Source organism: Elephas maximus, chromosome 25 (assembly GCF_024166365.1).
Source record: "Elephas maximus indicus isolate mEleMax1 chromosome 25, mEleMax1 primary haplotype, whole genome shotgun sequence".
Classification (NCBI taxonomy): domain Eukaryota; kingdom Metazoa; phylum Chordata; class Mammalia; order Proboscidea; family Elephantidae; genus Elephas; species Elephas maximus.
Genome location: NC_064843.1, coordinates 37905445 through 37927360, shown reverse-complemented (window position 1 = coordinate 37927360; position 21916 = coordinate 37905445). Strand labels below are relative to the sequence as shown.

Below are 21916 nucleotides of genomic sequence, written 5' to 3'. Positions count from 1 at the left end.
ATGTCTTATAGCCTGATTGTGAAGGTTCACCTCTCTTACCTGGACTGAGGCCAGGTCCACCCTGAACAGCTATCATCCACGAAAGACTCAAAGAGCGGTGGGCAAGAGCCCTTCTGCCCTTGTCATTCCACTTAGCTTATCCAATGTGCCTCCTCCTTTCTGGGCTCAATCTCAGGGAGCAGATGAGCAGACACTGAGGGTCTGCCCAACTCCCTTGTTCCCAAGCTCAAGCCTGCTATAAAACTCTGGAAAACTAAACACTTTCTTTCTAAACCTTCCTTACATCTAGGAATAGTCATGTGACACAGTTCTGGCCAATGAGATGTAAGCAGGAGTTGGCTAAGGGGAGTTGCAGGGAAAGTTTTTGTTTTCCTGGTAAAGGGAGAAACATAGGTGGTACCACACTTCCCTCCCTTCCTGCTTTAAACAAGGACATGAGCCTGAAGTTTTGATAGCTATATTGTGACTCCGAGGGAAAGGCCAAGAGGATCCCAGAGATGCTTGCCCTGCCTACCTCCAGATAATGCCCTGCAAGTCCAGCTTCCTGTTATTTTCAGCTAACCACAATCCTGAGAGAGAGTAACCTAGAAAGCATGTTTGCCTGCCTCCTCCCTCCTTGGCACCATCTCTTCTCTCTGCCTTCTTGTCCCCACAATGCCTTGGGCCTGGATGAGGTGGACTTTTTCTCTATCTCCCCTTCCTATTTATATGAAAATTTTACTTTTATAAGATGTCATGGTCCTGTTCACCTAGGTAGATTCTTGAAATGCTAAAATAGGAGATAAAGGAACACAGAAAATCCCTTTCACTCCCAAGAGGGCTTTGCCTTTCAAGCCAAATGTCTTGCTGCAACATCTCATTCTGAATGCCAGGGGCTTATTATTAACTCTGCCTTTCTTTTTTGCATTCCTTCTGTCATGTCCTAATTCCCTAAAATTATAATTATCCTCATTTTACGGATGAGGAGGTTGAGGAGACTTATGGAGGCTAAGTAACTTTTCTGAAGGTGGGCAGAAGAAAGTGATGTAGCCAGGACTGGAACCATTTACAATGGTCATTAGTACCCACTGTCCCCAAGCACCTCACCTTCCTTTACCCACTCAAGTATCTACTTCCTCACCCAGGGCTCCTCCTCCTCTGGGGGTGGTGGAGGCAGCAAGAAGAGACAGCCAGGCAGCATACGTTTTATTGGAAAGCTAGGGAGCCAGTCCCAGAACCAGCTACGAATATTCACCCTTGGGGCGCGGTGGAGGCTTGAGCGTGTAGGGGAGACAGCACAGGGAAGCATCTGGACACAGGTGCATGTAGGCTTCTTGCCGGGTACAGTAATTTCGGCAGGCCCCTTGGCCCTTCCAGCACCGTTTGAATTCACTTCTCCCTGTGCAGAAGACCATAGGTTAGACAACTGGTCACAGGTTTGACCACAGATCAAGGGTTAGGTCACAGGTCACAGATTAGATCACTGGTCACAAGTTAGCTCTCTGGTCATTTGTTCGACCATAGGACATAGAGCAACCCATGGGTGGCAGATTAGACCAATGGTCACAGGTTTGAGCACTGATCAAGGGTTAGGCCACAGGTCACAAGTTAGACCATTGATCACCAGTTGTATAAAGATTTATACTAGTTGTGTAAAGATTTCTAAGCTGTAATCTTTACAAAAAGCAGACTGCCACATCTTTTCTCCCAAAGAACAGCTGGTGAATTTGAACCACTGAACTTTTTGATTAGCAACCAAGTGCTTTAACCATGGCACCACCAGGGCTTCTCGTAGACCACTGAAAAAAAAAAAAAAACAAACCCATTGCCATCGAGTCTATTCTGACTCAATGCAACTGTATAAGACAGAGTAGAACTGCCCCATAGGGTTTCCAAGGAGTAGCTGGTGGATTCGAACTGCCAACCTTTTAGGTTAGCAGCCAAATGCTTAACCACTGGGCCACCAGGTACAAATTGGTACTAGGTACAAATTAGACCACACATCTCACTCCAGGTTAGCTTACAGGACACAGATTAGACCGCTGGTTACAAGCTAAATCCTTGTCCAGGTTAACCCAAACACCAGGCACACTCTAAGTGCTTTTCATAGCAACACTTTACAGTTACGTTGTTGTTGTTGTGTGCCCTCAAGTTGGTTCCGACTCATAACAACTCTGTCTTATTACAACACTTGCTTTACAAGTAAGGAAACTGAGGTACACAGAGGTTAACAACCTTGCCCAAGGTCACAGCCATTAAGGAGCAGAACTAGGATTCAAACCCAGACAGTCTAGCTCCAGAGTTTACACTTGTAACCATTACACAAACTGCCTTTCACACATACCAAAAAAAAAAAAAAGACCAAACCCATTGCTGTCAAGTCAATTCCTAATCCTAGTGACCCTGTAGGACAGAGACCAAACCCATTGCTGTCAAGTCAATTCCTGTTGCTAGTGACACTGTAGGACAGAGTAGAGCTGCCCTACAGGGCTTCCAAGGATCAGCTGGTAGATTCAAACTGCCAACAGTTTGGTTAGCAGCCATAGCTCTTAACCACTTAGAGACCTGCTTAATGTGAAGGCTTAGTGAAGGAATTTCCAACCATGAGCCATGGAAAAGGTAAGAGTTTGGGAATCAGGTTCTGTACCCTCTCCAAGGGTCTTTGGTCACAGCATGGAGCGGGGCCACTCTTTCATTTATTAACTAAACAAACATGGGACACAATGATCAAGATGCTGTGGTCCATGACCTCAAAGAGCTTCCAGCCAGCAAGGAAGGCAGTTAAAAATCAAGCAAATATATAAGTAGCATTTGTGGTAAGTACCCTGAAAGAAACGAGCAGGGTGCTGTGGTGGCCAATTAAATTGGGGTGTGGGGAAGCGATGAGAGACTAGTACCACTTAGACAGGCGTGTCTGCTACGATGACGTTTCCAGACAGAAGGCCTCAGTCAAGCAGAGGCCCTACTTGCAGAACTAGGATTGAGTGCGAAGGTGGAGGGGAAAGGCTTCCCTGCCTCTCCCTGGTTTAAAAGAGATCCCATGGTCTAATCCGGCGGTCTGATCTGTGTCCTGTAGCCTAACCACAGAAACCAAATAATGCCTTGGGCCTATCCACAGGTTTTATTCAGCCATCCAGCCCCTCCTTCCTCTCCACAGCCCATCCTGCCATCATTCCATGGTGGAAAAGCTTCAAATGATAGAGTGCTGACCTGAAAGTCTCTCAAGGCAGAGAATCCACACTCTCAGGAGGGCATGTGGTATGATGGCTAACAGTATGGTTTTGAGCTCAGAGTGCCTCTGATCAAATCCCAGCTCTGTCGTGTACCAGCTGAGTGACCTTGGCTTCAGATTGCTCACCTAGAAGACTCAGCACTTATAGGGGAGTCAACTATTTTAGCACAGTGCCTGGTACATAGGAAGTGCTCAATAGGTGGAATCTGAGATGATCAGATTGGCAGTTTAGACAGTTGGAGCCACCAGGGTCCACTCTCATTATACAGGTAAAAGAAGGAAGAAGCTTGCTCAGCCTCTCTTAGCCAGTAAGTGGTGGGTCTGGAACCAGACACCAAGACCCTGACTCCCAACGGGGGCACTTCCTGTAATAACTACTCTTTTTCTACATCTATTGATATGATCATACAATTGTTCTTCTTTAACCTGCTAATACAATGAATTACATTAATTGAATGATCCTTGTGAATCTGGGATAAATCCACTTGGTCGTGGTCTATAATTCTTTTTATACATTGTTGGATTCGATTTGCTGATATTTTGTTGAGGATTTTGGCATCTACATTCATGAGGGATATTGGTCTGTAATTTTCCTTCCTAGTAGTATCTTTGTGTGGTTTCAGTATTAGGATAACGCTGGTCTCCTCGAATGAGATGGGAAGCAGTCCCTCAATCTTCTATTATTCTGGAAGAGTATGATAACTGCTTTTAACACAGCATCACATTTGAACTTCCCAACAATCTCGAGATACTGCTATTTTCTCCTGTGGGGTCTGCTCTCCCCTCCTCATATCTTTGACCTCATCCCCACCCTTGTCTCCCCACCCCGCCCCCGCCCCTTTCCTCCTTGTGCTGCCCACTCCAGGCACACTGGGCTTCTTGCTGCTCCTCATACACGCCTAGCATCTTCCTGCCTCAGACCTAGCTGCTCCCTCTGCCTGGAACAATTGTCCCTTGAATATCCTCACTGTATTCCGATCTCTGCTCCAATTCACCTTATATAAAATGATAAGACATCTGGGGTCTACTTGAAAGTAATTCCCTGGAGGGGAGGGGGAAGGCAGTGAATAACGAAACAGGGTTGATTCAAGTTGATAGTTGTTGAGATTGGGGGTTCTTTATATACTACTTTCTATTTTTATTTGTGTTTGAAAGTTCTAAAAGAAAAAGGTTTCTTTTAAAAACTTACCTCTTTACATTAGCCTCTATTTTTGCATAGGTTTAAATTTTTCCATAATAAAGTTTTAAAAAACTCCCCTTGTTCATTATATTATTCTCTCTGTTTTCATGTATATTTGAAATTTTCCAAACTAAAAAAGTTTAAAAAATCACTTTTTCAAAGCCTTCCTTGACCACACCCATCAGCACTCTCATTACCGCCCCCCATCCACCCACCACTTTAACCCCTGGCCCTGCGTTTACTCTTTTTAGCACTTATCACCACCTTACAGATGATATGTTTATCTGCTGATTTTGTGTTTCCACCATCCAAAATGTCAGCTCCACGAAAGGGCTTTGTTTTCTCCCACTCCTGGACGTCTAGCAATTGTAACAGTACCTGGCACATAATTAATATTTCTCAAATGGATTATTTGCTGACTAAATCCCATTTTACAGATTAGGAAACAGAGGCTCAGACTGATTGAGCCACTTGGTCTAAGCCACCCAGCAAGTCAGTGGCAGGGCCAGAGCTTAAACACTAGTCTAGGCCCCTCAGCCCTCTGGAACCTAACAGCCTATTCATCATTACTACACACACACATTCACACAGGTGATGTTACCTGGCGGCACATGACCCAGGACCAGGAGAGCCACAATGAACAGAAGCAGCTGTCTCATGGCCACAGAGCTCCAGGGGAGGCCACTGGGAAGAACACAGGAGACAGCAGCCCAGCCTTCTGAGCCTTGCTGCCTGCCGCCCAAACTTTATTGGGCTGCAGATCAAGGCAGGGCTGTGGGCAGCAGACATAAGTGGAAGTCTGAGACTGTGTGGTCCCAAAGCCGCGGCTGGATCTCAGCCAGCTTGTGAAGGACTTGTCAGCCACACCCCTGGGGAGGTTGAGGAGCTCTGAAGCCAGGGACAGAATTTTCTGAGGCAATTCCTGGGGTCAGAAACTGGACGTCTTCTTCACCCGAGAGAGTGAGAAAAGCTTTAGCTTCAGAAAGATCTAGTCCAATCTCAGCATCTCCTCCAAATTGCTGTGAGACCTTGGACGAGTCACTTAATCTCTCTGAGCCCCAGGCTGTCATCTATGAAATGAAGGCCAAAACTCTCCCATGCAAAGCTCAATAAATGGAGGTTTCCCTTCCCAGTGTCAAAAGCCAAGACCAGACGCAATAACCCATTCAAACAAGCATGTATTCAGGTCTACTCTGAAAAGGAGATAGTAGGGGTTTAAGTGAAATACTATAGTTTTCAAAGTGTGCTCCCAGATAAGCAGCATCAGCAACGCCTGGATCTTGTTAGAAATGCAAATTCTCAAGCCCCACCCCAAATCTACTGATTCAGAAGCTCTGAGAGTGGGTCCCAGCAAGGTGTGTTTTAATATGCCCTCCAGGGGGTTCCAATGCATTGCTAAAGTCTGAAGGCCACTGAGATAATACATGTACAGAGTTCAGAACAGTGTCTAAGACACAGGCATCTGAGTTGCATCGGGAAAGATGAGTGGGGGAGAGAGCGTTCCTGGGAGAAGGATCAGAATGTGCCTGGAAGAGTGGGGCATGGCCAGAGCAAGGGGTCTGCTGGGAGGAGAGGTTGAAATTGAAATGAATCTGCAGAGGACAGAAGAGCCAGAGCGTGAATACCAAGTATGGACTTCGGGATTGTAGACAAAAGAAACTTGTAACCTATTCAGATTTGGATTTTAAATAAAGAAACTGAAATGCAAAGAGGGGAAGTGACTTGCCCAAAGCCACACAGGAACTGAGCTGTAGAGCTGGGACTCTAAGCCAAGTCACCTAGATCCTGGACAATGAACAGTGCTGCTCTGCTCACAGTCCATCTTGCAGGTGGGACAGGGAAGCTCAGAGAGTGGGGCCAGGGGCAGAAGCCAGGCATGAGGAGTTTAGGTGTTTGCCCAGGACCCTGCGGAGGCTGAGCCAGTTTGCCAGGCTGCTGTGGGTATTGTTCCGAGTTAGACACCTGAACCTCCTCAGCCATGACAATGAACCCCATCCAGAGGTACAGCCTGGTCTCCAAGGGTTCCACACATAGCCTAAAGCAAGCCCTCACCTCCCACTCAAAAAGCCTGGATGCTGGCCCCATGGTGGCCAACATCACCAGGTCCCTACAGCCCACTTCAGACAGAGATCACAGTGTCTCTTTCCTCCTCCCACATCCCTGGGAAGATCAGGAGCCACGGACCATGATGGAAAGGGACAGCTGGCTAGCAGGCAAAGACCTGGGCCCCGGGCCGGCGAAACCTCAGTCTGCTCATCCTCTTAGCGTTGTGTGAAGATTAAACGAGCTATCAGTCCAGGCAAAGTGCTCACAACCACGCCAGGCACAGGGCAAGTGCTCGGCAAACATTCATTCCTCAGAGAGGAGACGGCGGTGGTCTCCCGGGGCACAGGAAAGCCCCGCAGCGTAACTGGTGCTTACCTTTGGGAGGGTATTTGGTGAATGAATGAACAAATGATGCCAAAATAAGATATTCAGAATTCTTCGGTGCAAACTTCCTGGGCTCCCTCCTCCCGCAAGCCACTTCCCAAAATTAATCTCCCACCCAGAGCAGAATTTCTCAAAGTAGGTCCACCAACTACCCGCATCAGAATCACGTGGGACACTTGTTTAAGACGGGTTCCTGAATACCGGGCTCCAGCACTGCTAAATCCGCCTCTTGAGAGTGTGACTTGAGAATCTGAACATTCAACAAGCCGCTCTTGTGGTTACTGTGAGGGTTAAAGATGGTGGGGACCCACCGATGGAGTGGATAGGTGTGGGTGCAGAGGGGGGTCGAGACTCAAGAATCCTGACCCCCATCCTTCCTTCTTCTCTCGCACCTCCCACCCCGGGACTGGACTTGAGGCAGGTCAACTGAGCTAAGCTCACTAAGAAAAGTCAGCGCGCGACCGAGGCCTTGGGGCGGGTACCCCGGGGCTGTCCTAATGGGTGGGGCTGGATGGGCTGGGTGGGTGGCTCCTCCCCCGGCCAGAGCGGCGGGGCAGGACAAGCCCGACCGGCTGTGCGTTGAGGCGGGTGGTACAGACTGGAGCAACCCGCAGCGGAGGTGGCCCGGACCCTGAACCCCTCCCCACCTCCAGGTAAAGCCCCGCGCAACCCGCCGCTGAGTTAGTCGAGTTGGAGCGGAGTTATCCAGGCGTCTGCACGAGGGCGCTGCCGCGCAGTCAGGAGCAAAGGGGGCCCCGAACCCTCTCCCCGGGATTGAAGGTCCTCGGACCTGGGGCCGGGAAGGTTTAGTAGTCTCGGACAAGGAACGCCCGCGATCGGGGGAGCTCACATCCAGGACCCTCGGGCTGGGAAAGATCGGACCCAAACTCCAGGAATGGCAATTTTTTCCCAGGCCCTACGGGCTTCCTACCTCCCCACCAGGACCCTGTCCTGTCACCAAACCTGGGGCCCGACCCTCTCGCAGCCCCCGCCCCCGACAGCAGCTGGAGGCCGGCTAGCCAACCGCTCCTGAATTTTTCACGCAGGAGGCGGGCCGGCCATGCTGTTCCCATGGCACCAAGACTCTAAAGTTACAGCCAAAGGAACCCCCAGGCCCTTCTCCCTCTGGGGCACCAACCCACTTTGCCCTGCCTCCTCCTCAGTCCGTGTGGGATTCGGCAGCAGAAGTGAGCCACCCACCCATCCTCCACCCCCAACACTCACCATCTACCCTCTCGACCCTCCCCTGGTGGGGAAGAGATCGCTGGTGAAGGGCGGACGGGGGCAATTCGGGGCACTAGCGCCTTTCAGCTGGACTGGGGGCACTTGCCAGTCCTGGGCTTCATGAACAAGAGGGAGAGCCCTGTGTACACCGTGTGCGTGTGTGTGTGTGACCTCAGTGCTGCCTTTCTGCCTGCGTGTCATCCCGGGGTGGGTCATCCCCAAGGCACAGAAAATGACCTCTGAGTGTACACGCATGTGTATCTTCACAACTTGCGCACTCACCCCATCCCAGGTTTTCCCTAGGCCTGAAACCAGAAAACCCCACCCCAAGGAGCAGAGGTGCCCTCTTCTCCCATTTGAAGAGGGACTCTGGAGGAAGCCGTCCCAGAAGCTCACCAGAACCCTACAGGGGAAGGGGCTCAGGCACCTGGCTCATTTGTTGCTCCTTCTTGCTCACAAAGGAAAGAAGGAAGAAAGGAAAGAAAGAGCAAAGCACCACCCCCCAGGATGACACTGAACACCCAGCAGGAAGCAAAGACCCCCTTGCGACGTCGAGCCAGCACTCCGCTGCCCCTCTCCCCCCGGGGCCACCGGCCTGGCCTCCTGTGCACAGAGCTCTCAACCGAATCCCCGCATGCCCGGTTGGGCCAATCAGCCTCCCTCAACCCTCCTGCTCGGACCCCATCACCTGCTCCTAATGACTGGTCCTCTGAATCCAGCGACTCTGAAGGCTCCTGGGAGGCCCTCTATCGCGTGGTGCTGCTTGGAGATCCTGGTGTAGGGAAGACCAGCCTGGCCAGCCTCTTTGCAGGGAAGCAAGAGCGGGACCTCCATGAACAGCTGGGAGGTACAGACCCTGTGGGCTGGGCTGTGGTGTGGCCAAAGGAGTGAAAGACCTGTCACCAGGGCATAGGGCTGCCAAGAACAGCTGTACAAGTTATGCACTGATCAACTCCAAGGGCCATCATTCACATAGATTATGAAGTGAGTGGTGCTCCCAAGAGTTGCACAGGGCACAATCTGCGCTATGGTCTAGGGGAGGGAAAGTCCTGGAATAGTGAGCAAGGATTTTGCCAATTTCTCGTGGATAACAGGCGTATGATTCATTTCCATGTCATAAAGGGAGCAATACTGAGTTCCATGAATCTCTAAAGTGTCAAGAAATGGTGGGCTTCTGCCCAGCTCAGGAACTCCCAGCCCCAGCTCCCAGTCCCATAGACACCATCCATGGCCACCACAGCTGGCAGCAAAACTAAGATCCTGCCCCAATGGAAGCTCCAAAACCCCAAGTTCTGGGCCCTGGGTTCCCTTATTCCCAAGAAAGGCAGTGAGCTGAGAGAGTGACAGGGTCTGGGGACCTGACTCGGGAAAGGAAGGTGGGCCCCTGCAGGGCTGGCTGAGAGGACATCAGGTGGGTGGAGAGGGGAGTAGTTAAGAGCAGAGAGAAGGTGGAGACACTCCAACCACGCCCTTTCTCCAGCCTTGACCCTCCTGAGAGTGAGAACACATGAAAGGTGTGCACATGTACACCTGTACGTGTTACAGAGAGGGAGACTGAGGCCCGGAGAGGGTAATATGATCTGCCTAAAGCCCACAGTCAGGGACAGAGCAGGACTAAGAGAATTGCCAGCCTAACTTTAACCCCACCACCCCACACTTACTCAACCAAGCCAGCGAAAGCTTCCTAAGTACCGACTATGTGCGAGGCACTGTGCTAGCAGCTGGGGATATATGGGCTCCTGGTAGAGCTTCCTACCAGGCAGGGGAGCTTCCTCCCCTGGCCTCCTCCCTGAAATCTGGCTCTTCCCTCACTTGCAGAAGATGTATACAAGAGGACCCTCACAGTGGATGGGGAGGACACCACACTGGTGGTCGTGGACACCTGGGAGGCTGAGAAACTGGTATGGCACAAGGGGAGTCAAGGTACTGTGCCTAGTACCTGACCTATCCCCTCCTGGGATGCCACAGACCAGGGATGGGGTGGGGGCCATCCCCAGTACCCCCAAAACCCACAGCCCCTAAGCAGCTTTCCAGCCAAGGAGAGAAGAACTTCATGACTTTGACCCCCTTTTCTAACTCTGCTGGTTCCTTCCCTGTGGCCATGCCAGGATGTGCTTCTTCCCCTCCTTACTGACCCCTCCTCCCACCTGACCCACCCACTTTGTACAGAGGAAGGAACACTAGATTTGGCACCCAAATGCCTGAGGTTGAACCCCTTTCTTTTTCTTACCAGTTCTTGTGACTTTGTCCAATTGACTTACCCGCTCTGGGTTTCAGTTTTCTCATCTCATAAATGGGGTCGATTATTCCTGCCTTCCTCATCAGGTGGTTTTACAAAGTTCTCGTGCAATTGCACACAGGTGGTCAGTTTGGAGCATGAAAAAATGCTGAACAGAGGGGGAGAATTGTAGTAATGATAATTGTTATTAATCATAACTAGAGAGCTGGTAAAAGAGGAAACCAAAGGTTACCTTGTCCTTCCTTAGCCCCTTGCGGAGCAGGAAGAGAGTAGCAGCCAGGGAGATGCCCCTATTAGGCTCCTTTTCCTTTCTTTTCTTGTTGGGTTTTCTTTTTTCTTGTTATACAGGCAATATATGCTCATTGTAGAACTTTAAGGAGATGCATCTAAGCCAAGAGAAGGATCTAAAATTCACCTGGGATCCCATCTCTCTGAGGGGTAGACCCCCTCTCCTAATGCCCAGGGATGCCTGCCCACAGGGTGTGGCTTAGGAGGGCAGTGTTGGTGATTGACAAGCATGGTTGACAGCTCTAGTGACAGGCACAGAGAAGGGATGAAGGAGCTATGTGGCCAACTCCTTTTAACAAGCATAAAAACAAACCCAGGTCCAGATGAGCATAATAATCATGAAGATGACGATTTTCCCAACAGCAGCTGACATTTAGGAGTACCCTCTTCCTAAGTGTCAGCTCCTGTGCTAAGTGTTGGACATATATACCGACACTCAATCAAAACAAAAACACAATGCATGTTCTGATTCCCAGTCTACTGATGAGGAGACTGAAGCTTAAACCAAAAACCAAACCCACTGCCATTGATTCGATTCCAACTCATGGTGACCCCATGTGTTACAGAGTAGAACTTAGCTCCACAGGGTTTTCTTGGCTGTAATCTTTTTTTTTTTTTTTTTAATTTTTATTGTGCTTTAAGTTTAGAAATCAACTCAGTCTCTCATACAAAAATTTATATACACCTAGCTATATACTCCTAATCACTCTCGCTCTAATGAGACAGCCTGCTCCTTCCCTCCACTCTCTCTCATAGTGTCCATTCCACCAGCTTCTAACCCCCTCTGCCCTCTCATCTCCCCTCCAGACAGGAGATGCCAACATAGTCTCAAGTGTCTACTTGATCCGAGAAGCTCATTCTTCACCAGCATCTTTTTCTATCCCATTGTCCAGTCAAATCCCTGTCTGAAGAGTTGGCTTCGGGAATGGTTCCTGTCCTGGGATAACAGAAGGCCTGGGGGCCGTGACCGCCGGGGTCCTTCTAGTCTCAGTCAGACCATTAAGTCTGGTCTTTTTATGAGAATTTGGGGTCTGCATCCCACTGCTCTCCTGTTCCCTCAGGGGTTCTCTGTTGTGTTCCCTGTCAGGCCAGTCATCGGTTATAGCCGGGCACCATCTAGTTCTTCTGGTCTCAGGCTGGTGTAGTCTCTGGTTTATGTGGCCCTTTCTGTCTCTTGGCCTTGTAATTGGCTGTAATCTTTATTGAAGCAGATCACCAGGCCTTTCTTCCATGGCACTTCTGGGCAGGTTCAAACCACCAACCTTGCCATTAGTGGTCGAGCACAAACCACTTGTGCCACCCAGGGACCTCTAACTGAAGCTCAGAGAGGTTAAATAATGTGTCCAAAGTTCTTAGATAGCAAGTAAGAGTCAAATCCAGGTCTATAAGACCCTAGAGCCTGCCCACGTATGCACTACGACTGCACCACCCTATCCCCGTTTGGAGCATCACCCTCAGAACCTTCTGCTGAGGTTTCATTCCTTCACTCATTTGTTCATTCAGAAATACTTGCTAAGCATCTATAATGGGCCAGGACACTGTAGACACAGTGGTGAATAAGGCAGACATGTCCCCAACTGTCATGGAGCCCAGAGGCTGATGAGGGAGGATCTGATTTTTGGATGCAGTTGACAATCCTATGAGGCAGAGTCTAGTGAATAAGGAAAGTGATCAGACCAGGAGTCCCATTTGGAAGACGTGGGAAGAGTACTGGACTAGAAAGCATGAACTTGGACTCGCACCCAGCTTGCTGTATGGCCTTGAGAAAGTTATCTCTTCTTCTCTGGTCTTTGGTTTTCCTACCAGTAAGATGGGGAAGCTGGGCCATACCAATGGCTGTGAAGGTAGTTCCTGAAGAGGGTCTACAACAGTGGCATCCCCATTGGAATAAGCATCCATCCTTCCATCCTGAACCCGATGGAATTCTTTGATATCAGAGAGGCAGAATATGACAGAGTGGGTAGGCCTTTGGCTCATCCACGAGTGCCCTAACCCAGGTGACCACCAGGGGCACCTGGAGAGAATATTAAAAATCAGATTCTCAGACCTTGCCCCAGACGTAATGAATCACAACCTCTCAAAGTAGAGTCTTGGGATCTATAATTTTAATCACAATCCGAAGAGATTCTTACCCACCAATTCATGCATCAGTTGGCTTTTGTGATTCTAACATGCAGAGAATCTTCTATAAATATTTGTAGAACGAATGAAGTAATGGTCTAGACCTACCCTCTCCCTCTTCATATGGGGAAACTGAGCCCCAGAGGGAGTAAGAAACCTGTCCTCAATCAAATTGAGGCCAGAATGAGAACCCATGTCTGTCTGATTGCAGTCCAAGGTTATCTGGCCTATGAATAGATCAGTATGGTTACTGACAACCTACCCTCTTTGACGATGATGTTGACCATGAATCTGATGCTTTCATATTCATTTATCTTATTTGGATATCAGAAAGCTCTTCTGGCTTCTTCTCCCAAAAGCTCTGGCTGTTCCCTTTGTCTGGAATTTCTTCTTTCCTGTTCATCTGGCTCATCTTTAAAGCCTAACTAACAAGTCCACTGTGAAGCTCCCCCACATTCTGCTAGGTTGCCTTCTTCTGGCCTCCCCACTGCACCCTCATGACTCCACCCAGCCACTTGCCTAGCCTCTCTTAATGTGCTTATCATACTTAATGTTACTTATCACATTATAACTCTTCATTTACATGAGGGACAGGGCCTGTGTCATGAAACATTTATAAAGTTGTTACCCAAGGAGTCCAGTCTCAGAGTGTTCTCACTGACAAAAGATTATCACCAAAAGGATATATCAAAATTACTCAAGTTTTTTCCTTGCTGTGGTCAAATAGCTTGAAAAGATCCTACTTCTTAAAATGCCCCTTGCCTCTCACTCCTTCTACTCCCTCTTCTTATACTCCACAGTTACTCCTTCATCTCTCTTCAAAACTCCTCTGAAAAATGCCTCCCCCTGAGGTGAGTCTCCTGTCCTACTTCTCTCTCTTCCTCTTTTCTCTTAATTCTGGATTGTGAAGCCCAACAGAATCGTCTGGGAAGGCAGAATTCTCCTCAGAAACCAGACAAAGGAACTGAATAGACAATGCCCAAATCCTCCCTAGCAGGCAGGGGAAGCAAGGGCACAAGTCAATCTCTTGTCTCCAGTACTCAGCCTACAGAAGGAATGAATGAACGAGAGAATGCAGCGAGGCAGTGTCATTAGCCTAATTTTTCAAGCAGAGAAACTAAGGCTCAAAGAGGAGCAGTGGCTTTCCCAAGGTGACACAGAGAATTACGGCAGAATTTGTCCCTCAAAGTGTTCAAAGTATAAACCTCAGTCTCTCCCCCACCCCAGCCCCCACCTTCCCCAGCCAGGGACTAGGCACCCTCTGAGGAGATGGCCTGGGGTCTCCCCTCCACAGGATGAAAGCTGGAGCCAGGAGTTGTGCCTGCAGGTGGGCAGTGCCTACATCATCGTGTACTCCATCGCGGACCGAGGCAGCTTCGAGAGCGCCTCTGAGCTCCGCATTCAGCTGCGACGCACACATCAGGCTGATCACGTGCCCATCATCCTTGTGGGCAACAAAGCGGACCTGGTGCGCTGCCGGGAAGTCTCCGTGGAAGGTGAGTCCTCACCCACCCTCCTCTGTCTTCCTTGAGGCCCCATTGTCACTGCTTCTCGTCCATCTCAGTGCCTGTCTCCTGGACCACTTGGGTAATGACTTTATAAGCATTCTGCATCTGTCGCCTAAAACTGAGCTAGGCACCATTCCTTTCTCCTCCCTCACCCTGCCGCAATCAGTCCGGAAGCCCTGTCAGATCCACCTCCCTTGATCCCACATCCCACTCCGTCTAGGCCCACAGCTTCTGCCCTACCCTGACACCTCCTCCAGCCTGGGCCAGCCCCCGTACTTCTCTATCCGCACTCAACTGGTCCTCTTCACCAGCTGCCAGGGTTTTCCAAAACCAGATCTGACCTCAGTCACTTCCTTGCTTAAAAAAATCACCTCTGGCTCCCCCATGCCCTTGGTTAGAGACACTTTATCCACCAGACATGATAGGTCCAGTGCTTACAGGCTTTTCAAGGGCTTACATTTGAGACCTACAAAAAACAGTCATGGGCTCCAAAATACAGTGAAAATTTTTAAATTCAAAATCCACAAAGCTTTAATTATCTAAAAAGCATAATGCTGTGTCAGCCAGCAACTGCAAATGAAAACTTTTTTAAAGTTACACATAAATTATATTTAAAGCAGGATGAGAAACATTTTAATATGTTTGATATGATGTCAGGTGGGGCCCGTAAAGATCTTAAAATAGCCCTACCCACAGAGTAACATCTAAACCAACACTTCTCAGATTTAATCAGTTCTCATGTTAGTACAACTCCTTCAACTTGCAAATACGAAAACTGAGGCCCAGAAAGGGGAAGCCATTTCTACAGGGTTACCAGCCAGTAAGCACTAGATCCTAGGGTCCTGCCTCCCAGCCCAGTGGTATTCTGGAGATAGAAGGCCAATGGTTAGTGGGCTATTGTTGTTCTTTTGTTGTTCTTAGCTGCCATCAAATCGGCCACTGACTCATGGCAACCCCATGTACAACGAGATCAGACCGTCGTGATCCACAGGGTTTTTACTGGCTGATTTTTCAGAAGTAGGTTCCTAGGCCTTTCTTCCCAGTCCCTTTTAGTCTAGAAGCTCCACCGAAGCCTGTTCAGCATTATAGCAACACGCAAGCCTCCACTGACAGTTGGTGGCTGCACGCTCGGCCAGAAATGGGACCCGGGTATCCCTCATGGAAGGCGAGAATTCTACTACGAACCACCACTGCCCCCCTATTCCTACTGGGTAACCCAGACAAACCCACTGCCGTCGAGTCGATTCCGACTCAGAGCGACCTATAGAACAGAGTAGAACTGCCCCATAGAGTTTCCAAGGAGCACCTGGTGGATTCAAACTGCCGACCTTTTGGTTAGCAGCCGCAGCACTTAACCACTATGCTACCAAGGTCTCCTCCTAGTGGGTAGCCATCCCGGGAAACTGCAACATAATCTCCAGCTTTTGGTAAAATGCCGCTTCCCAGACGTACTGAATCAGAATCCCTGAGAGTGGGCCCAGGAATCTGCCTTTTAACCAGCTTCCCCAGGTAATTCTGAGGCCCAGTAGGTCAGACCCCTTACCTAGTATTCAAGGCCCTTCCCTATCTGCTGGTCCCAGCCTCCCTGTCTTCCCAGCCTCATTCTGCTGCCACCGAGGTGAACACCCACGCATCCTTCTAGGCCCAGTTCCAGTATCAATCACAAGCCTGTGAACTAACTCCTCAAAGCCGGGTCTAATTTATCTCTGAGCGCCCGGCACCAGCCACAAGGCCTACCTAACACGCACACAAGCACAGGAAAAACCGCTTGAGTCGAGACTGAATACTTCTCTTCCTACCTCTATCTCCGCCTTCCGGCTATGGCTCCGCCCCGCTCACCTGACCCCGCCCACCAGAGGGCCGCGCCTGCGCTGTGGTGTTCGACTGCAAGTTCATCGAGACGTCAGCCACCCTGCAGCACAACGTGGCCGAGCTCTTCGAGGGCGTGGTGCGCCAACTGCGCTTGCGCCGCCGGGGCAGTGCGGCCCGGGAGCCACCAGTGCCCCGACGGCGGGCCAGCCTCGGCCAGCGCGCTCGCCGCTTCCTGGAACGACTGACAGCCCGTAGCGCCCGCCGCCGGGCACTCAAGGCCCGCTCCAAGTCCTGCCACAACCTGGCTGTGCTCTGAGGCCCCCCGTCCTCATGGGCGTAAGGGACACTGGGGTGCATCCTGGACTCCACAGATGCCTTCAAGGGGCAAAGGCTTGGTTGCGTGGAGTCCTAATCGTGGGCCTGCCCGCTTGCCGCAGCCTCAGGAACTCCTCCAGAGGGGGACGCAATTGGGCAGAGTATGGAGCCGAAGCCTCAAGTTGGGCACAGAGTAGGGTTTTTTACGCAGTGGGTACTTTTTGTAAAAATTTTTCATGTCCTTGGACTTTGGCCAACCCTCAGAAGCCTCCACCATAAACCAGATCAGAGCGTCTCCACCTCCTGCCTTCTCATCCCATCTTCCCTGGCTGCAGACGGGGTTAGCCTGCTGGTCTGAGTGTCAGGTTCAATCAGTAAAGTAATTGAACCAATTATGTGCTCAGGCCCTTCTCCCAACCACTGGGTATGGAGGTAAATAATGCAATTCCCCTGCCTCAGGTCTGTGAGAGAGGCACCGTGGGGCACAATTGTGGTTCAGTGTGACCCGTTTTCTCACTGACCCGTTTTTTTAGATTATGGACTCAAAATGTTATCTGGAAAGAATCTTGGGCAACTTATCCTGCCAAGGTAATAGCTGGCGTTTCTGTGTACTAAGCTGTCATAAGTATTATGTAATCTTCACAACACCTGGAGGGCGTTACTATTAGCACCGTTTTACTAATTAGGAAACTGAGGCGCAGGACGGTGAAGGCATGCTCCCAAGATTACACAGTCTCTATAAATGAAGCTGCCAGAATTCCAGCCCAGGCTTGTTTGACCAGAGTCTATGCCTAACATATCCACAGTCCTGGGAAAATGAACTTGCAAGCGCAATTTTGCATAGAAGAGGTCATGGACGCCTTGAAATGCAACCCATTAATCCCCAGGTTGGACCCTCAATGTAGTCCAACTCATTTATTTTCCGGATGTGGAAACTGAAGCCCAGAGAGGGGGAGTGAGCACCAGAGGGTCACTCAGCCAGTGAGGACCAGATGCCAGAGCCCAGCCTCCTCCTTGGACCTGCCTTGGCTGTGTGGGAGGTAGGAGACAGTGAGGGGCCCTGCTTGGCTGGGAGAGGGCTGGGCCTTGGGGGTCAGGTCAGGATTTTCCAGCTCGAGGGGAAGGGTGTCACTACTTTGAGGGAAGAACAAGATGTAAAAGGCTTGGGCCATTGTGTCCCGGACGCCTGACACCCCTGCCCCCCTACCAGTTCCCCGCCAGACACTTCAGCCCCACACATGGGCCATGTCCCAGCCATGTCCCAGCCACGGGCAACCAGATCCCGGCCTGTTAACGTGATGCCAAGGAAGACTGAAGCACAGGTGAACCATATCCTCCAGCCACGACCCCTGAGTCATGCCAGTGGGGCAGTGATGGCACATATTCTCCCACCCCAACCCCAGCCTGGGGAAGAGGACAGTGTTCCCCTACCCCAAGCTGAGTGTCTGGGCCTTCCGTCCGGATGGGAGGGGGAGGGGCTATAGCTGTGGAAAGTTGGCAGAGGTAGCCGGCAGCAGCCGGGAGAGTGGAAAAAATGATATCAAACCCGGAAAATGCAGGCCGGATGGAGGGCTAGAGCCTGCCCTGGGAGGTGAGAGGGAGAGAAGGCGGGAGAATGAGGGAGGGCGGGGAGGCCCAGAGGCTGAGAAAGGAAAAAGGGCTGGGGAGAGAGCACAGGAGGTGGCTTTGAGAAAACTGAGGACATTTACCACCATTCCCTCCTTCCTTCATCCACAAATATTATTGAGGGCCTACTAAGGATAGGGTGCAGTGCCAGGCTCTGGGGAGATGGTGGCAAACCAGAAGGGGCAGGATGCTGCTCACTGGAGGCACACTGGAAACCAAAAAGTGATGAAAATAATTACAAACTGACGAGAGGCTGAAAATCAGGGCAGTCAGGTAAGACCCTGAAGATAATCCAATCCAATGCCCCTCAGTTTACAGATGGGAGAAACTGAGGGCCAGAGAGGGAGAGGGCTTGCCCCGGGCCACACAGAGAGTGGAAGGAATAGTGCAGACCAGAATGGAAGGGAGGGAAAATGAAAGGTCTAGACAGACTGTGCTGGGGGAAGGGTATGCAGCCATGGAGACAGAAGAGCAAAGTGGCTTTGGGGATAGGCCCTGAACCAGCAGGGAGTCTGTGTTCAAACCCTGCTCTCCTCCATCTCTCTTTGCCTTAGTTTTCCCATTTCTAAAATGGATCATGCCAATTTTCACCCTGAGAAGTTTGATGTGAGAATTAATTGATTGAAGATGTATACTGCAACTCCTTTGTCTCGGAAAATTCAATAAACATTGATTCCCACTACCACATCTTAAGACATTGGCTTAAGAGGGCTTGTTAAAGATAAGATGTCCTAGACTCTGAAGACCTGCTTGTGCATCCTTGCCCTGCTCTGACACTAGAGGACTTTAGGAAAATCTCTTGCCGCCTTGGGCCTCGGGTTCCCCATGTGTAAAATAAAGGGATTAAACCTGCACTCCTATGGAATACTTACGTACTCATGTGTTTATTGTCTGTCTCCCGCACAGGAAGGAAAGCTCCAGGAAGGCAGGGCCCTTGGTGCTGCTCTGTCCCCAGCACCTACAAGACTGCTTGGCTCACAGTAGTGATCAGCAAATACTTATTGAATGGATTGATAAAACCAATCTGTAAAATGGCCCTTTCTGTCCTCACCTCTCTACTTCTAGGAGGCTGTGACCAAGACATGGCTGGGAAAGCATGTGAGAAAACCACAATACTCCTCCCAGCGACACAGCCATTATAGTTTAGAAAGTTCCATTAAAAAAAATAATAATAGTTAACTTTTTTTTTTTTTTTAGCTCCTTCTCTGGCTACATGCGTGGTACACACTTTCTCATTTCATCACCACTATAATCCTCTATTTAAAAAATATCATTTGATAGATGAACACATTACGGCTAAAAGAAGCCAAGACATTTGTCCAAGGCCACACAGCAAGAAAGGTAGTCAGGATTTACACCCAGATCGATTGTCAAGAGACAGGCAAGGACTTCTCCCTTTATTGGTCAGTTGGGGAAACTGAGGCACCGAGCGAGGACATGAATTTCCCAAGTTGATATAATAATAATAACAACAACAAACAGTTACATCACCAGGAGCTATTATAAGTGCTTCTCAGACATCAATTCATTAAAACTTCAAAACTGGTAATATTATAGACGTGTTTACAACGACAATAAAAAAAAGGGTTGCTTCTGAGGCTGCTTATGTACAACCAAACACCTCATGAAATTTGGCTCCTCAGTTTGGAGGTTTAGGGCCATGGCTTCATGGAACATCCCAGTTGATTGGCCTAATAACATGTTTAGTCCTTTGGCTGTACCATCTAGTCTGTTGCATGGTGCCTGGGGTCTTAAAAGCTTGCAAGCAGCCATCCAAGGTACAATTGGCCTCTATTCACCTGGAACAACAGAGAAAGAAGGAGAGTCCAGAACAGGAAGAGGATATGGAATGTGAGGCTAATTGCCCCCATGAACAACTGCCTCCTTTGCCATGAGACCAGAAGAGTTGGGTGGTGCCCAGCTACCATTACTGAACACTTTGATCAAAGAGTCCATAGAAGAATCCTGATCAGAAGGGGGGAAATGCAGAACAGAATTTCAAATTTTCATAGACTCTAGACTTTCTGGAGTCATGGAGGGTGGATGAACCCCTGAAATATTAGCCTGGGGTAATCTTTAAACCCTAAACCAAAAATATCCCCTGAAGTCACCTTAAAATTGAATAGTCTAGCTTAACTAGTGAAAAATGTCTGCCTTGAGAATTATGGTCTTTTAAGAACTATCTATATGGGATCAAATTGACAACAGCAACTCAAAAGATTAGACAGAAAGCTTAGGGGGCAGTGAGTTTATGTTAATGAGGGCGGAACAACTCAGAAAAGGAAGGTGAGAATGGTTGCACAACTTGAACAATGTAATCAATGTCACTAAATTGTACACGTAGAAACTGTTGGATCGGTGTATGTTTTGCTGTGTATATTCTCAACAACAACGAAATAAATAAAATTTAGAGGAAAAAAAATGGTAATATTATTAATCACCATGCCTGTTTTCAGGTGGAGAAACTGCAGCACAGAGAGATTCAATACCTTGCCGAGGTTGCCCAGCTAGCAAATAGCAGATTCAGGATTCAGACAAGGGAAGTCCAGTCCCATGGTGTTAAGGACTCCTATATATTGCACCATCTGTTAGTACCGAAAGTCAGGAACAGGCTGGTATAAAAGGGGAGGTGTCCTTGCCCTATACCCTGTTGCCAGGGCTTGGGGCAAGGCAGAGAACAAACACACATTGAGAATGTCCACAGCCACCAGCTGGGACTTTCCACCTTGAAGGGAGGAGACTGTTATGGAAAAAATGATAAAGCCCTGGAAAGGCAAATGTCTCCCCAGGGGCCTTCAAGTCTTCTTAGAGGGCAGAGGGTCCCCCCTTGCCGTGGGGGAGGAGCACAAAGTGCCTGGTCCAGATCAGATGAGGGCGGTCTGGATCTGGAGGCCGAGACACTCAGCCAGGCTGCTTGGATACCCAGGATCACTAGACTTGGTGGAAAGTTTCAGCTTCTCAGCCAGGAGCATGAGGCTTCTACTCAGGGACCCCCATGGTGGAAAATATACATCTCACAGGACCTGTCTCATGCCTTCATTTAGCAAACATTGACAAGGTGTACAAAGAAGGCAAGGAGATAAAGAGGGTCACAGCTGGTCCTGTCCCTGCCCTGGCTGAGAGTGGGAAGGGGAAGGGAGAAGAGAAGGAAAGGGCAGGTATCGTGGAAAATTCATCTACAGTTGCTTTATAAAGACTCAGAGTCCCTCAGCTCTACCATGACCGTAGGCACATCAAAATATTTAAGAGTGAAGAGGTGAAGGTAGAATTCTCTATGTTATTGTCTCAAAAATATTTGCACATTCTAGTTCAACAGCTTGAAAAAATATACAAGTTTACTTTCAATTTGTTTAGTTCAGGGTTCAGTTAAAAATAATATTAAAGATGGGATGGGAGCTTTGGGTTCAACAACGTGTAGTTTTCCCTGTTCTATCTGGAATGTGCATGTGTGTGTGTGTGTTCACGTACATTCCCATGCTTCATGGTTGTAACAAGGTGTTGGTGGAAAAGCACAAGCTTCGGAACCGGAAGAGAGCTGAATTCAAATCCCACAGTGGGCATTTGGTCTCTTTGTGACCTGGGACCTCTCTAGGCCTCAGTTCCATCATCTTGGAATTGGGGTGATAATTCATATCATGTAAGATTAAATAAGACTTTCACTACTTAAGAATGTACCACTATGTGCCACTGGGTAATTTACTTCACCTCTCTAGGCCTCAGTTTTCTCATCTGGACAATGGGGATGTTAAGAGTCTCTCTCTCTCTCTCTCTCTCTCTACAGGTTGGTGTGAGAATTCAATCAGATCAGCATGTTATTAGCCTGATGCTTTGCACACAATAAGACTCAATAAGTTGTAGCTATTAGTGTATTCATGGGCATTTCTTTATACTTCTTTGTACATACATATGTTCTCTGAAGCACGGTATTGCGTGCTTTTAAACTTCACTTAAATATATGATAT

General features: G+C 49.1%; 2 protein-coding genes across 6 annotated transcripts; one reads left to right on the top strand and one right to left on the bottom strand.

Moving 5' to 3' along the window:
- Positions 1-1179: 1179 nt before the first annotated feature.
- On the bottom strand, positions 1180-6985 carry DEFB124 (defensin beta 124). Of its 2 annotated transcripts, none has more exons than XM_049869802.1 (2): positions 4993-5054; positions 1180-1378 (listed from the first exon to the last, which is right to left on the bottom strand). In XM_049869802.1, exons 1-2 carry the CDS (start codon positions 5048-5050, stop codon positions 1221-1223), a joined length of 216 nt encoding a protein of 71 aa, XP_049725759.1. In that variant the 5' UTR covers positions 5051-5054; the 3' UTR covers positions 1180-1220. The 2 variants fall into 2 exon arrangements, 1 of the variants encoding a protein (XP_049725759.1); XR_007515451.1 differs by lacking the exon at positions 4993-5054 and adding an exon at positions 6813-6985 and having other exon boundaries at positions 1299-1378.
- A 394-nt stretch (positions 6986-7379) lies between these two features.
- On the top strand, positions 7380-19467 carry REM1 (RRAD and GEM like GTPase 1). 4 transcript variants are annotated; one of them, XM_049869787.1, is made up of 5 exons: positions 7380-7474; positions 8507-8892; positions 9864-9946; positions 13988-14189; positions 16058-19467. In XM_049869787.1, the coding sequence occupies exons 2-5, from the start codon at positions 8553-8555 to the stop codon at positions 16327-16329; spliced, it is 897 nt and encodes a 298-aa protein (XP_049725744.1). In that variant the 5' UTR covers positions 7380-7474; positions 8507-8552; the 3' UTR covers positions 16330-19467. The 4 variants fall into 4 exon arrangements, with proteins under 4 accessions (XP_049725744.1, XP_049725746.1, XP_049725745.1 ...); XM_049869789.1 differs by having other exon boundaries at positions 8349-8892; XM_049869788.1 differs by having other exon boundaries at positions 8338-8892.
- The last annotated feature ends 2449 nt before the right edge of the window (positions 19468-21916 follow it).